The 13,839-nt window shown below is 37.9% G+C and overlaps 1 protein-coding gene across 2 annotated transcripts in view; it reads right to left on the bottom strand.

The window, feature by feature from the left end:
* NUDCD1 (NudC domain containing 1) overlaps nucleotides 1–13,839 on the bottom strand; it is a 54,852-nt gene that overhangs the window by 21,739 nt on the left and 19,274 nt on the right. For both annotated transcript variants that reach the window (XM_063327411.1, XM_063327412.1), the window contains exons 3-6: nucleotides 8,238–8,423; nucleotides 5,551–5,734; nucleotides 2,328–2,516; nucleotides 98–305 (exon numbers count right to left, since the gene is read on the bottom strand). In XM_063327411.1, coding sequence (XP_063183481.1) covers nucleotides 98–305; nucleotides 2,328–2,516; nucleotides 5,551–5,734; nucleotides 8,238–8,423 — 767 coding nt within the window. The remainder of the gene's footprint in view (nucleotides 1–97; nucleotides 306–2,327; nucleotides 2,517–5,550; nucleotides 5,735–8,237; nucleotides 8,424–13,839) is intronic.

Below are 13,839 nucleotides of genomic sequence, written 5' to 3' on the forward strand. Positions count from 1 at the left end.
AAACGAGTCCATTCCCAGAGGGGTCCCAGTCAGAGACACAGTACACACTTTGAAATCAATTTCTATCAATAGGAAAACTAAAAACCATATACAACACCTTTTGTTGTCTTTAATTATCCATGTGCAGCTTTCGTGGTCCACAGATGAATAGAGTTTCCCTTCCATCAAAGGAGGCTGGTCTTTCAGTGTAACACATATGTTATCAGGGGAAAAGCGTACTTTTATGTCATCCTTAGTGATGTCTTGAGGAATGTGAACTGTTATTGTCACATCATCTTCAGACTGCTGCCAGTAATAGAGAGGGTCTACAATTGGAAACATGCAGAAAAATACAAACTAAATGACAAATGCTGTCCTCAATTCCACAGCACGCAATCCTGGGAGATACCGAATAGAAGTTTGTGAAATAGTGGGAATTAACTTTTACCCTGAACAATTTACATTAAATATATTCTGATTATAAAAAGGAGAAACATTTTTATAGCAATCAAGTTTATTTGTGCCCTTGTCTGGAAAGCAATTTATATTCATGTCTGTACTCAAATATGCTGATAGTTATATAATGGGCATTAACTGTTTATTGTGGCATTACAAAACTGATAACCAGAACGTACTTAAATACACTGAAATATTAATGATTAATAACTTGGTTGAAGAGATCTTGAGTGCAGTGGTACTGACAAGCTACTGCATGCTCAAAAGTATATGTTGTTCACCGACGTGAACATTTTTTTCTTACCTATTTTGCCAGAAGCTACACTGACTATTCCACAGACATTATTTTAGAAGCCCAAGTAGTCTTCAGCTGCCTCGGCTGATGGGAGATGAAATAAAACTGCCCGCCCAGAGGTAATGCTTGACTTTTGCTCCTGGACCTAGAATCTGCCTGATGTCTATCTAGATTACTAAGCTGCTACAAGAAGTGGCTTTTTAAGAGAAGTGTTTATACAATAGGAAGGCATGACTGGGTAGTGCATGTTTGGTCACAGAACACAAACTCCAACAAAAATTAGAGTTCTATTAATGGCACATCTTATTTCTTCATCTGATATCTATTATGCCTGCAATTTTATATAACCATGCCACTAAAATTATAGCCTAGATTAGGTTTAGCAAAAGACAAATTCTTTCTTAAAGAGGTATTAGACATCCCTCTAAACTTGTTCAGGTTTCAGTGCTTCCTCTACGATTAGATTCTTCTGCCATGAGAAGTTTACTAAAGGTATTGCTGCAAACCGTAAATTACAGTTTTCCGGGCTTTGGCAACACCATATGGGCACATATATGCATGAAACAAGCTACGCTAAGAGACATATAGTGCTCTTTACTGTGTTTCTCTAATCATAGCTAGCACACAACGCAAGAAGCTGTTAAAATCCTTAAAACATTGAACTAGATAATTCAGATGACGACCGCATAGACATTGCACCGCGGTGCTTAGTGCACTGAAGAACTCCTTTGCCTCAAGATTAATATGCGCAGACTATTCTTAATATAATTACATGTACAACGTCACAGTTATCACTGTGTGTAACATACATACATTCCAGAAAACCGATCTTTTTGTATTGCTTCCCAAATCAATGACAAACATTGTGCTAGTATCATTCAGTTAGGATCGGTTCATTAATGAATGCCTCATATTCAGAAGCAAAATCACAACTGTAATAATACAATATAACTACATAAACATATATATTACAGAGCTTAGTGATATTTAAGATAGAACAACTTTATTAATAGGTTTTTACATACTTAATCTTGTTTTGATTAAGTATGGATGCCTTTTGTTGAAGTTTATTACTTTTTCTGAACTGGTTTTCCGACAGAATAAAAATTATTTCATTATTTAAAAAGTTGTGGTATTGGGTTTATTGGTTTTTTGTTTGTTTTTTTTTTCTAATTTAGGCACGCAGGAGTAAATTACATATCAGACAGCTTTCTGATGAACAACAATTTGGAGTAGTCAATGGGTGTCACAGTGTTATCTAGGAAGGCTGGCTTCTTAATTTGAGTACTTCAACCAGATACCTAAATTTAGGTGCTACCTTAGCAATCCAACTGCTAGCAAATACTTAGCATATTTCTACTTGCAAAATATCCTTTTCCTTAGGGCAACAAAATTCTTTAAGTTTTCCTATCCAAAAAAGTTTCTCATATAGGTTTATGCACAGTATAACTTCCCAGGGTGAAAACGAACAAACAAAAAGCCAATCTGTTCTTAAAGACAAACATTTATTGCTAGAGGTTCCAAACAGATGCCAAACTGACAAGCTATTTTCTAAACCAAGAGAGCAGCCTATTGTAATCTGCCAGATAAATCTTACCTTTCTTCTCATTTGCTGCTTTTGCATCATCGTTTTCTTCTTCTAATTTGTTATCTTCATCTTGCACAAATTTGAATGGTTTGTAGGAAACAATCATTAGACCATCCCCACTCGGCTCTACTGCTGCATAATGGGGGACTGATTTTCCTTGTAAAACTCTCCTTTTAAAGATTTCATATCTACGATCACCTATAAAATTAAAAAAATAAATTAAAATCTTACCTGTAGTATATTTCCCTAGAAGACAAGTTATTATACAAGAATCTCATTAGACTTGAAAATACTATGCAATCCTACCAGTTAAATCACAGTACCATAGTTTAAGAAATTTATCGTCTGTTTTCCAATGAGTTTGTTAAATATGTGGACCCTAAAATTAATCTAACATTGCTGTTTTTTCCTATGATTACTTTGTTGATCACAGCTAGCCCAGCGATTCACGAAACCACTCACAGCCTCTGTACTAACAAGTTTTCCAAACACTTGCTGAGCTGCTGTAAAAACTTGAGAAGCAATGAAATAGCTAGTGGTAACACTTTATTCATAATGGAAAATGCCCATCTTCCTCAGCTTCTGTAAAACACTGCCCTTTAAAGGGGAGGTCCCTAATGTTAACTACTGGCATCAAGGACTATGCCATTCTCTACTGTGCTCCCAAACACATGAGTACTGATGACATAAAACACCAGTAAGGTGACAGGTTCTAGCACAACGTTTGTTCTTTTCCCATTAGAATCTTACTGCCCACAGAGTCCTCAGTAATTTATCAACTTCTGAACAGTAACGGATTGTACAAATGAATGGCAAAAAATAAACAACTTGATAAAATTCTTACAGGTGATAAAATTATCCCCAGGAGTTTAGTTTTTTCACATTTATGCTTCATCTCATCATTAAAAGAAATCACTGTACTTGTAACTACAACTTTAGTTGAAAGAATCCATAGACTCATTATCAGAGACAGTGGACAAGTTCATGATGGTAAAAATCATCTATGCCACTCTAGTACTCTAAAATGTGTGCCTGTTTGAGTTCAATGTTAAGCTTAGCGAAACATTGAAGTCATAGGAGAATATAGATAATAATGGATAAGCCAGGTATAATTTAAGTCCTCTCAAATTATTATCTTGTTTGCTAAGGAAGAAGCGGACTAAAGAGTAATAAACAGACTATAATATAATTCTGGTACTTAGTGGTGTTAATTAAAGCTCCTCTCTTTTCCCTAAAAAGCTTGGTTGGGGCTTGGCGGGCTGTATTAATTGAAGAGATTCAACCATTCTAATTAGAGACAGAGTAAGAGATCTATACAATCAGAAAGACTCCAAGCAGCAGGGTAACCTGCTTTAAAAGATTAACAATAGACCTTGGTTTAAATACATGACCAAAAAGAGCATGTCATTATTGTAGTGGGAAGTTAGCCACCCATTGAACAAGCTGTTATTTAACTGACTGAATTTAACTGTGCACTGAAATATATCAAATTTGTTTGCGCATCTTTCTTACAGCATTTGCTCACTTGTTAAAAGCCTCTACAACCTCACGACTTGTGATTGCATGACCAAACCTTTTGTAGAGTATTTTGAATCAATCACCAACACTTTTAAATTTTTTAAGTAAACCTTTATGATCTTTCAGTAAATTTATACTACATGATTTTTCTTGTAAAGAAGGTCTGAAGAAAGCTAAGCATGTAGCATTTTCTGAGTCTAATAAAGCAGCATGGTGGTTCTTCATTTCAAGCTTTTACAGTGAGGATTCCTAAAACATTTGTTAACCAAAGACGACAACAAACTTCGAAAGTATACCTTTGTCACAATCCTCTGAAGTACCACACAAGATGGGAACAGATCTAACTACTGCTTCCATACAGATTTATTTTCATGCTTCCATTTCTGTTCTTTGGTAATACAATAGTGGTAAGTGTGATCACTTTGCATAGCCAGCCAGACATGGCAGAGACTTTCACAGTTGTTGGTGTCAAGAGACATAACTATGTTGTAAAGCTTTGCTTTGATGTAAGCATAGATTTTGGTAATTTGAGAAATGGCTTGCTGATTAACTACTTATTTTTACCACAATCTGATTTGACAAACTGCATCCACAGGCAGAGTTTCAAGGAAAGTTAAGCATAGCAATTGCCTACTGATGAAGGAGTATGTAAAGTATTGTAATTCCTCAAAACAGCTTTTATCTTTGAGACTGGTTCATACATCACTCTGATTTGTGAGATGGTTATTTAAAAGAAATCAAAACTTATGTCTCTCTTCATAATTAAAGTTTGCTTTGAATCCTGTTATTTACATCTCTGATGACTGTAATTACAAAAATTTTGACTGTTCCTTGGAAATACTGGAGAACTGGCAAGATTTTTGTAAAGACTTTTAAATACACTTTTATGGACAAAGTTTCATTCCATGAACATTTGTTGTAAGTTATAAAAAACACACTGTAAAAAAGTATTACGAAATACAATAAAAGTTTGTGTTAGTGCTCTTTTAAGGAATGGTCATCTTCTTTCTTCCTCTTGTTGAGCTGACCACAAAAGCATAAGGCAATGTCAGGTGGCTTTCTGGCTCTCTTAGAAATATTCACATCACCCAAAGTTTCAACAGCAGACAACGTGAATAAAGCCACTCAGGGCATCAAAGCTGGTGAAAGGGCTGTAAGCAATGTCCTACGGGGAGTGGCTAACGACTTTGGGCTTGTCTAGTTTGGAGAAAAGGACACTGAAGGGCGACCTCATTGCTCTCTAGAGCTCCCTGTCCCACAACGCTGCTAACTGAAGGCTAAAAAAACCAACAAAAACCTCGAAACATAACCAAACAAAAACCCATATTCAGCTGTACAACATTTTGAAACTACAACAGACATTGTTTAGAAATAGTTCTGTATAACCTCGATTTTACAAGATCAAGAAAGAGGAACTGCATTTCATAATGTCACAAAGTAAAGTTCTATTTTGTTTTCTAATTACCTTAACTATACACACGTAAAACTTTACTTCTTCCTGGCTTCCAAATGTTTGTCAGAATTTAGGTCTACAGCCAATAACTTGATCTCAAAATCTAAGAAAAAATTACCTATGACAAAGCCAAGCTGAAATTTTGGGGAATTATCAGAACCTGAGGAACAATCAACTTCTAAGACAAAGAATAAGAACATGATTATTTAAAAAAAAAAAAAAAAACATTATTCACCAGTAATATAAACATAAAACACTTACCCTCTTTGCTTATCTCTGCAATTGTAACCCATTCCAAGGTAATATGAAATCCACTTCCTTTTGTGTCCAGTTCGTCTTTTTCTACCCTAAGCAGCAGCACAGCTACTGAATGCTTATCAGATTTTACAAATGAAACACTGTGTGCTATAATAAATGGACTTCCTAGTTCTTCATTAAACACAATCTAGAAAACAAAATTGTAGTAAAAAGTCAGTCAGTTAAAAACTGAAGTCTTGCTCTTTCTCAGAAAGCAGTGAAAGGCTTCAGTGAATGTCAAATCAGTTAAAATTTGCTTCCCACAAACCTCTCTGACAATATGAATCCATGAATATCATACATTTCTGGTTTGTCCTTCCTTAGCTATCAAGCCACTGTTCTGAACTGCTTTTAATTATTACTGTTTATATTACAAAATCATTATAAGGGCCTACTAGACAAAGCACAAAGGTCCACAAAACTGTCTGCGTTATGGCTGTTTACTACTACAATAAATAGATGTACAACAACCGATGAACAGAACAGGATCCATAAACAGCATATCAACTGGGGGAAATAGTCTTCCCAGCTCAAGATGAAAACGTAAGGCATTTCACCACGGCCCTCACTACTGCTCTAGACAGCCCACCATCCTTAAAATCTTTGTAAACCTTGACATGTGCAAACAAGAAAACAAAAAGGTCCAGTGTATGACTGCCAGTGTTTAGTCATCAGTCAGTACTGAGGGGAGGTGGGGGTCTCTATTTGTCTACTATCTTTACAGAGAGATTCAATTTTCCTTCTGTATAAAGTTTTATGAATGGGAATAAGAAACAACAATCTAGAAATAAATGAAGAAGTACAATATTCATGTTTAGGAGGAGCTACAGTTAGAAGGTTTTAAATTTTTATGCATACGGTTTGGAAAAGTCCATGCAATATTTGGATGGGACCAGGTAGGCAGAATATATAAATTTTATTGTCACTGTAAACATGAAATAATTTCATACAGAAGGACTGCACATCTTGTAGCTTTAGACATTTGGCATTTGGTACCTATAGCTTCAAGTTTTAATTCTGGAAACTATGTATTTCAGCTTTTGTCAAAAAAGTACTCATTCAGCAAAAACCCCAAGATAAAAACAAAATTAATCCAAACAGCAGAGAAGAAGAAGAAATGAAACATTCTTTATTTGCTAGAACATTAACACATGAAAATGAAAGAATAAATGACAAGGAATTCAAGCTGCAGTGGCTGAATGAGTACAGGCTCAATTCAGCTGTTGTTACTGAAACCTGGTAAGGTTTGAGGATTTATGGGGTTGGGATGTTAACATCACTGTAAACTACTGGGTGCTCTAATTACTCAAAAAGTTAATTTAAATGGTGACAGAATGTCAACATACAAATCTCATGTTTCTGTTACAGTGACAACTCCGAGGCAACTTATTTATCTATCGGCACTCTCACACAGACCAGAATAAAAATCAGTTGGTATTTATTACCAACAACCTAAAGAACAGGATGACCAATTTCCTAGCTACAGAACTCTCAAAAGATGTAGGGGAAGGAGCTAATCTATCATGCTGAAATCTTACACTTCAGTACATACACCTGAGTTCCTGCCAATACTAAAACTTTCTTGACTGCTTAGGAAAATGCCCTCTAATAAAGAAAACAGATGCAAAATGCGGGTGCTTTATACCAGATTCACCCTTCGTGAATAAAGGGGAACTAACCACAGACCACAAGACTCATAGTAGCTCAGGTAGAAATGTAACACACATATATTTGTTGTGTCCAAGCAGGATAACCAATACCATTATTCGTGTAGTTAAGATCACTTTGATGTTGATATAAAAAATGCCCCCAATCAAGACTCTTTAAAAGAATTAATTATGTAAACAATTTAATCACAAGAAACATGAAAACATACTTCAGTTACAACCAGCAATTGTAAGTAAAAATATTAAGCACCAATAATTTTCCAGAGCTAAGTGCAACATATGAAGATCTTCCTGACCAGAGAGGTGGAAATATTATGCCTGCTCTGCAGGTAACCCTCAGGGTTAATTATCAAACCTTTTTAATCAGCAGTTTTGTTTAAGTTTTATTCCAGTCTCTGTGCATGTATTTTTAAGATGGGGCAAATTAAATGGTGAGTATTTCAAGCACAATTACATCTGCACACAAACCAAAAATCTTCTAACTTAAAAATGAAAGTAGCTTTTAGCTTGGTTCACAGTAATTTCAGACTTTTCAAAAAAATACGTATTATTCCATAGGCCAGCTGAAATAGCAAACAATAAAAGATGGGGGAAAAAAATCCTAGACAGACACATATAAATAGGGAAGGGAAAGAGGATATAGTTTTTAGAAAAAGTTCAGCTAGACAAACACTTAGCTACCTACTTAGAAACACTCACTTTTACCTAGACAGATTCTTCTTCAGTCAAAAGGCTTCCCTTTCAAACACTTGAATTTTAGATATTTTGTGCAGAAAGAAATCATTAATTTAGTCATTAGTGATGACATGATTACAAAAATCAATTATTTTTATACTCAAACACAACCCTGTATCAGTGATACAGACTTAGGATTTAAAGCTTAATTCTTCACAACATTAGATACATGCAATTCTCATAAGAAATGCAAGAATAAGAATTATTCGGTAGATGTATAATTCTTAAATACGTTATTGCAAGACTTACCTCCCACTTTTCAGATGCAGTGTTTCCACGTTTGCCCGATTTAATTAAAAACAGTCTTCCTGTACCATCAGAAAGGGTAACCCATGTGGAAGATGAGAAGTGTACAGAGGCACAAAGGCGATTATCATAAGCTGTCAAGTCTGTCGGTAGCCTGAAAACTTCCCTTGGTTTTTGTAGAGCAGTGTCCTATAAGCAAACACTCACGCACTAAGACTTTATGAAGTATTTATCAATTTCAGTATTACAGACAAATGAAGAATAACAAATTTCCACAGCAATTCAACAGTTTCTTTGTGCAGTTGAGCATATTTAGAAAAAAGTGGTACCAAGCATCATTCCATATATGTGGAAAAGGTGGTAGAACGTCATCGTTGAGCTGGTTTCTGTTTTCTGAAAACATGACTGTTCTATAATTGCTATTTCATCACTCAATTTTTTTCCTTCCATTTTATAGCACTAATTACATTTTCGATTAAAAAAAGGCTTTTTACTTCTTTTCCCCTAGTATTTCCGTATAATTAATCACTTACCTCAAATAACTCTAATCCCAGTAAAAACGTGGAGACTTTCAAAGAAATTAAAGACACAGAATTGTACTCAAAACTAGTTCATAAAAAAACTCACTTCTAAATTAAAAAGAATTTTAGCCTATTCTCTTTCACAACTAGTATATTCAAGCCGATATATGATTTCTCAGCTTTCCTAGAGTGGTCATCTTATTAAGTAACTTAGAGAAATAACAACTGTGATTAGCTAGCAAAGAAAAGCTGTACTAATTAATATCATATTTGCAAATAACTCTTCCATCACATTATGATTCTACTATGCAATCAGGATAAATTTATTTAGCATACTGTATCAATGGCACACTGCAAATTATTTTTTAAGCCAAACTACACACATGGAGAGTTTCTGCGCATGAATAAACAGAGACTCTATAGTGAACAAAGTGCACAGATGATACAATTCTCCAGTGAACAATAAAGGCACATGGATTTTTAAACAATGATACATATCACTAAATTTTACAAAAAAGCCCCAAGCAAAACAAAAAAAGAAAAATCCAGTATTTCCTGCTGTATAAGCTTTACACAAATCAGCCTGATTGAATAACAGTGCAAAATGAATGTTAGATTACCAATTTCATCTATATTTCTTGTAATTGTTCTCAGAAGTCCTGCTTTAGTTATGTGTTGCCTTCTTCATTTCCTGCTAATTCTAACAGAAGAAACTGCTTTTGTGCTGTAAATTGGATTTCCAACTGTTGTCATTAAGTACAAAGGCATGTCTTCCAGGATATCTTTTAGGGATTATTCTTTATCTTGTGCCTTCACTCCTACATACATCCCTTTCTTTGATGAATAAGGCTTTGCAACTCTCTGCTCATTATTTGGCTTGCAGAATGCCTGTAAGGCTGCCTGCTTAGGACTATTATTTACCTTCCTTTTGTGAGTTGAAGTAATCTCCGAATATCCAAGATGCTTGTTAGGAAAAAAAACACCAAAAAAAACCTGACCAAACCTTCATGATTTGAAAACAACTTGGCATCATAGTTTGAAAAACAGTCTGGGCATGCTTTATCAGCAATACAGCTTGATCAGCTACTTAAAAAGTAGATCAGGCTGCGGTATTAAGAGGCATAAAAATATTCTTACAGACTATAAAATGTAGACTGGAGATTCAGCAACATCACAGTCATATCTCTGTAATCTTTCAAGTAACTGAAATGCAACTTAATTGCTTGAATTTTTTCAACTGAACTAAGTAGCTGCTAAATAAAATGGGCTGGCAGTCTGTCACAAGTGGGGTCCCCTGGGGATTGGTATCAGGCCCCATGCTGTTCAACATCTTCATAAATTACCTGGATGATGGGACTGAAACCACCCTCACATTTGTTGATGACACTAAACTAGGTGATGAGGTAGACACGTCATAAGGGAGAGCCACCTTGCACAGAGACCCAGATAAGCCTGGAAGAGCTGGGTAGCAAGAACATTGTGAAGAGAAACACAGACAAGTGCAAGGTCCTCCACCTGGGACAGAATAACCAAAGAGCCCAGTACAGGCTAGGATCTGTGTGGCTGGGGAGCAGCCTTGCTGAAAGGGACCTGGGGGTCCTGGTAGACAACAAGCTGAACATGAATCAGCAATGTGACACTTCAGCAACAAAGGCAAATCAGATCTTGGGCTGCATCTGCAGAAGCATTACTAGCAGAGACAGAGACATGATCATCTCACTACTCAGCGCTTGTCAGGCCACACCTGGAGTACTGTGTCCAGTTCTAGTCCCCACAACTGAAAAAAGACATGGACAGATTGGAAAGGGTCCAAAGGAAGCCCATGAAGACAATCAAAGTGCTGGAGAGCCTGCCCAGTGGGGGAATACTGAAGGAATTAGGTCTTGTCTCCCTGGAGAAGACCCAGGGGGGACTTCATCACAGTATTCCAGTACTTAAAGAGTCGCTACAAAGAGGATGGAGGCTCTTTCTTCACAAGAGGTCACATAGAGAAGACAAGGGGCAACAGATAAAATGCACCAGGAGAGGTTTCATCTTGACATAAGAGAATTTTTTTACAGTGAGAACAACCAATGACTGGAACAACGTCCCCAGGGACATGGCAAAGTCCCCATCACTGGAGGTTTTCAAGATGCAACTGGACAGGGTGCTAGGCTCATCTTCTCATGAAAGGTTGGACCATATGATCTTCTGAGGTCCCTTCCAACCTTGGTTGTTCTATGATTCTAAAACAAACAGTGGACACTAACAATATAAATTAATAAAAAAAAAAATAAATTATTCACCACCTTGCCCCTTATAATGATTTATAGACTTCAGGATCTGATTCGAGGTCTCCAAAAAGGTCTTCCAGTAATAACAAACAAACACAATTCCTGTTTTTTCTGTTCTGTATCTTAAAGAAACATTTCTCATGAAGCTATAGTCCTTTCCCCTCATCTCGCAGACAGTTTTATATATATCACAAATAAAACAAAATTAGACACAACAGGTTTCATAGATATTTTGCAGGCTAGTGTACCTACGTATATTTGAATAAACAAACGGCTCTCTCTGGAAAAAAGGGTGCCTGACTGGCCTTTACAGATCAACATTTCCCTTTTTAAACCAAATCTATCTTCTTAATCCAACAACAAATACACTCTGTTGAAAACATAAATAATGATCACAGAGGCAATTAAATTATTTTCAGTTTTATTTTACTAGGCTCATTTCCAGTCAGTTGATCTACAATTGTTTTGGGAGCTTCACAAATCAGAAAACTCTGCTTAACACTAAGGAAATTTTTCCCTTGTTACTAAAAATGAGCATTAGTGTCACTAAAATGAAAAGATATTTAAGTAGAAATATATTTTTTAAATTAGAAAAACAGAATTTGAAAGAAAAACATTACAGAGACAGTTTTGAAGATATTTACAAATATGTAAAAGGAAGCACAAACAGAACCAGGCCCTCAGATTATTACCCGCTTTTGATCTTACAGGCAGACAGTGAGGAGCTGGAGAGTAGAAGTCTGAGGGCAATGAAGAAAGATTTCAGGGCCTTGGGACGGCTTGTCAAGGGTTCAGGAGCACAAATTGTGTTCTCCTCTGCCCTTCCAGTTTTGGGGACTGACGAATGGGTGAACAAGAAAATTGGACAGATCAACACCTGGCTCCAAAACTGGTGCTACCATTAGGGCTTTGGGTTCAATGATCATAGTTTGATCTACAGGACACCGGGCCTGCTTGCTGAGAATGGGAAAACCCTATCCCAAAAGGGGAAAAGGGTACTAGGCCAAGAGTTAGAAAGGCTCATGGACAGGGCTTTAAACTAGAAACGAAGGGGGAAGGGGATAAAACAGACCCACTAGTAATGAGCCTAGGGATAAAGGGCCAAGGATGGGGGTGAAATCAGTAGCCAAGCTCAAGTGCATCTACACGAATGCACGTAGCATGGGCAAAAAACAGGATGAGCTGGAAGCCATTGTGCAGCAGGACAGCTATGATGTAGTTGCCACCACGGAAACGTGGTGGGATGACTGTCACGACTGGAATGCTGCGATGAATGGCTATAAGCTCTTCAGAAGGGACAGGCAAGGAAGGAGAGGCGGGGGTGTGTCTCTGTACATTAGGGAATGTTTTGATTGTATAGAGCTAGATTCCAATGATGATAAAGTCGAGTGTTTATGGGTAAGGATGAAGGGGAAGGGAAATAAGGGAGATCTTGTGCTGGGAGTATGCTATAGACCACCCAACCAGGATGAGGAGACAGATGAAGTATTCTATAAGCGGCTAGCTGAAGTCTCGCAATTGCCAAACCTTGTTCTGGTTGGGGACTTCAACCTGCCAGGTATCTGCTGGAAATATAACACAGCAGAGAGCAGGCAGGCTAGGAGGTTCCTCGAGTGCATGGAGGATAACTTCCTGACACAACTGGTAGGTGAGCCTACCAGGGGAGGTGCCTTGCTAGACCTACTGTTCACAAACAGAGAAGGACTAGTGGGACATGTGGTGGTCGGAGGTCGTCTTGGGTTTAGTGATCATGAAATGGTCAAGTTTTCAATTCATAGGGATGTAAGGAGGGGGGTTAGCAAAACCTCCACCTTGGACTTCCGGAGGGCAGACTTTGGCTTGTTCAGAACACTGGTTGAGAGAGTCCCTTGGGAGATAGTCCTGAAGGGCAAAAGGGTCCAGGAAGGCTGGATGCTCTTCAAGAAGGAAATCTTAAAGGCCCAGGAGCAGGCTGTCCCCAAGTGTCGCAAGTCTAAAGGGCGGGGAAAATGGCCAGTCTGGATGAATAAGGAACTTCTGATGGGACTTGGGAATAAAAGGAGGGTTTACCACCTTTGGAAGAAGGGACATGCAACTCAGGAGGAGTACAGAGATCTCGTTAGGTTATACCGAGAGAAAATTAGGAAGGCAAAAGCCCAGCTGGGGCTCAACTTGGCCACTAACATTAAGGACAACAAAAAAAAGTTTTTATAAATGCATCAACAAAAAGAGAGCGAGGGAGAATCTCCATCCCTTACTGGATGCTGGGGGGAAAGTTGCAACCAAGGACGAGGAGAAGGCTGAGATACTGAATGCCTTCTTTGCCTCCGTCTTCGATAGTCAGACCAGCTATCCCCAGGGTGCTCAGCCTCCTAAACTGGAAGATAAGGATGGAGAGTAGAACAACCCACCCACAATCCAGGAGGAAGTAGTCAATGATCTGCTTCTGCACCTGGACGCACATAAGTCTATGGGGCCGGATGGGATTCACCCAAGAGTACTCAGGGAGGTGGCGGGAGAGCTCACCAAGCCTCTCTCCATCATTTATCAACAGTCTTGGTCAATAGGGGAGGTACCAGATGACTGGAGGGTGGCTAATGTGACGCCCATCTACAAGAAGGGTCAGAAGGAGGATCTGGAAAACTACAGGCCTGTCAGCCTGACCTCGGTACCAGGAAAGATCATGGAGAGGATCATCCCGAGTGAGCTCTCAAGGCAAGTGCAGGGCAGCCAAGGGATCAGGGCCAGCCAGCATGGGTTTAGGAAAGGGAGGTCCTGCTTAACCAACCTGATCTCTTTCTATGACTATGTGACCCACCTTCTAGATGCAGG

Source organism: Chroicocephalus ridibundus, chromosome 2 (assembly GCF_963924245.1).
Source record: "Chroicocephalus ridibundus chromosome 2, bChrRid1.1, whole genome shotgun sequence".
NCBI classification, from domain to species: Eukaryota; Metazoa; Chordata; class Aves; order Charadriiformes; family Laridae; genus Chroicocephalus; species Chroicocephalus ridibundus.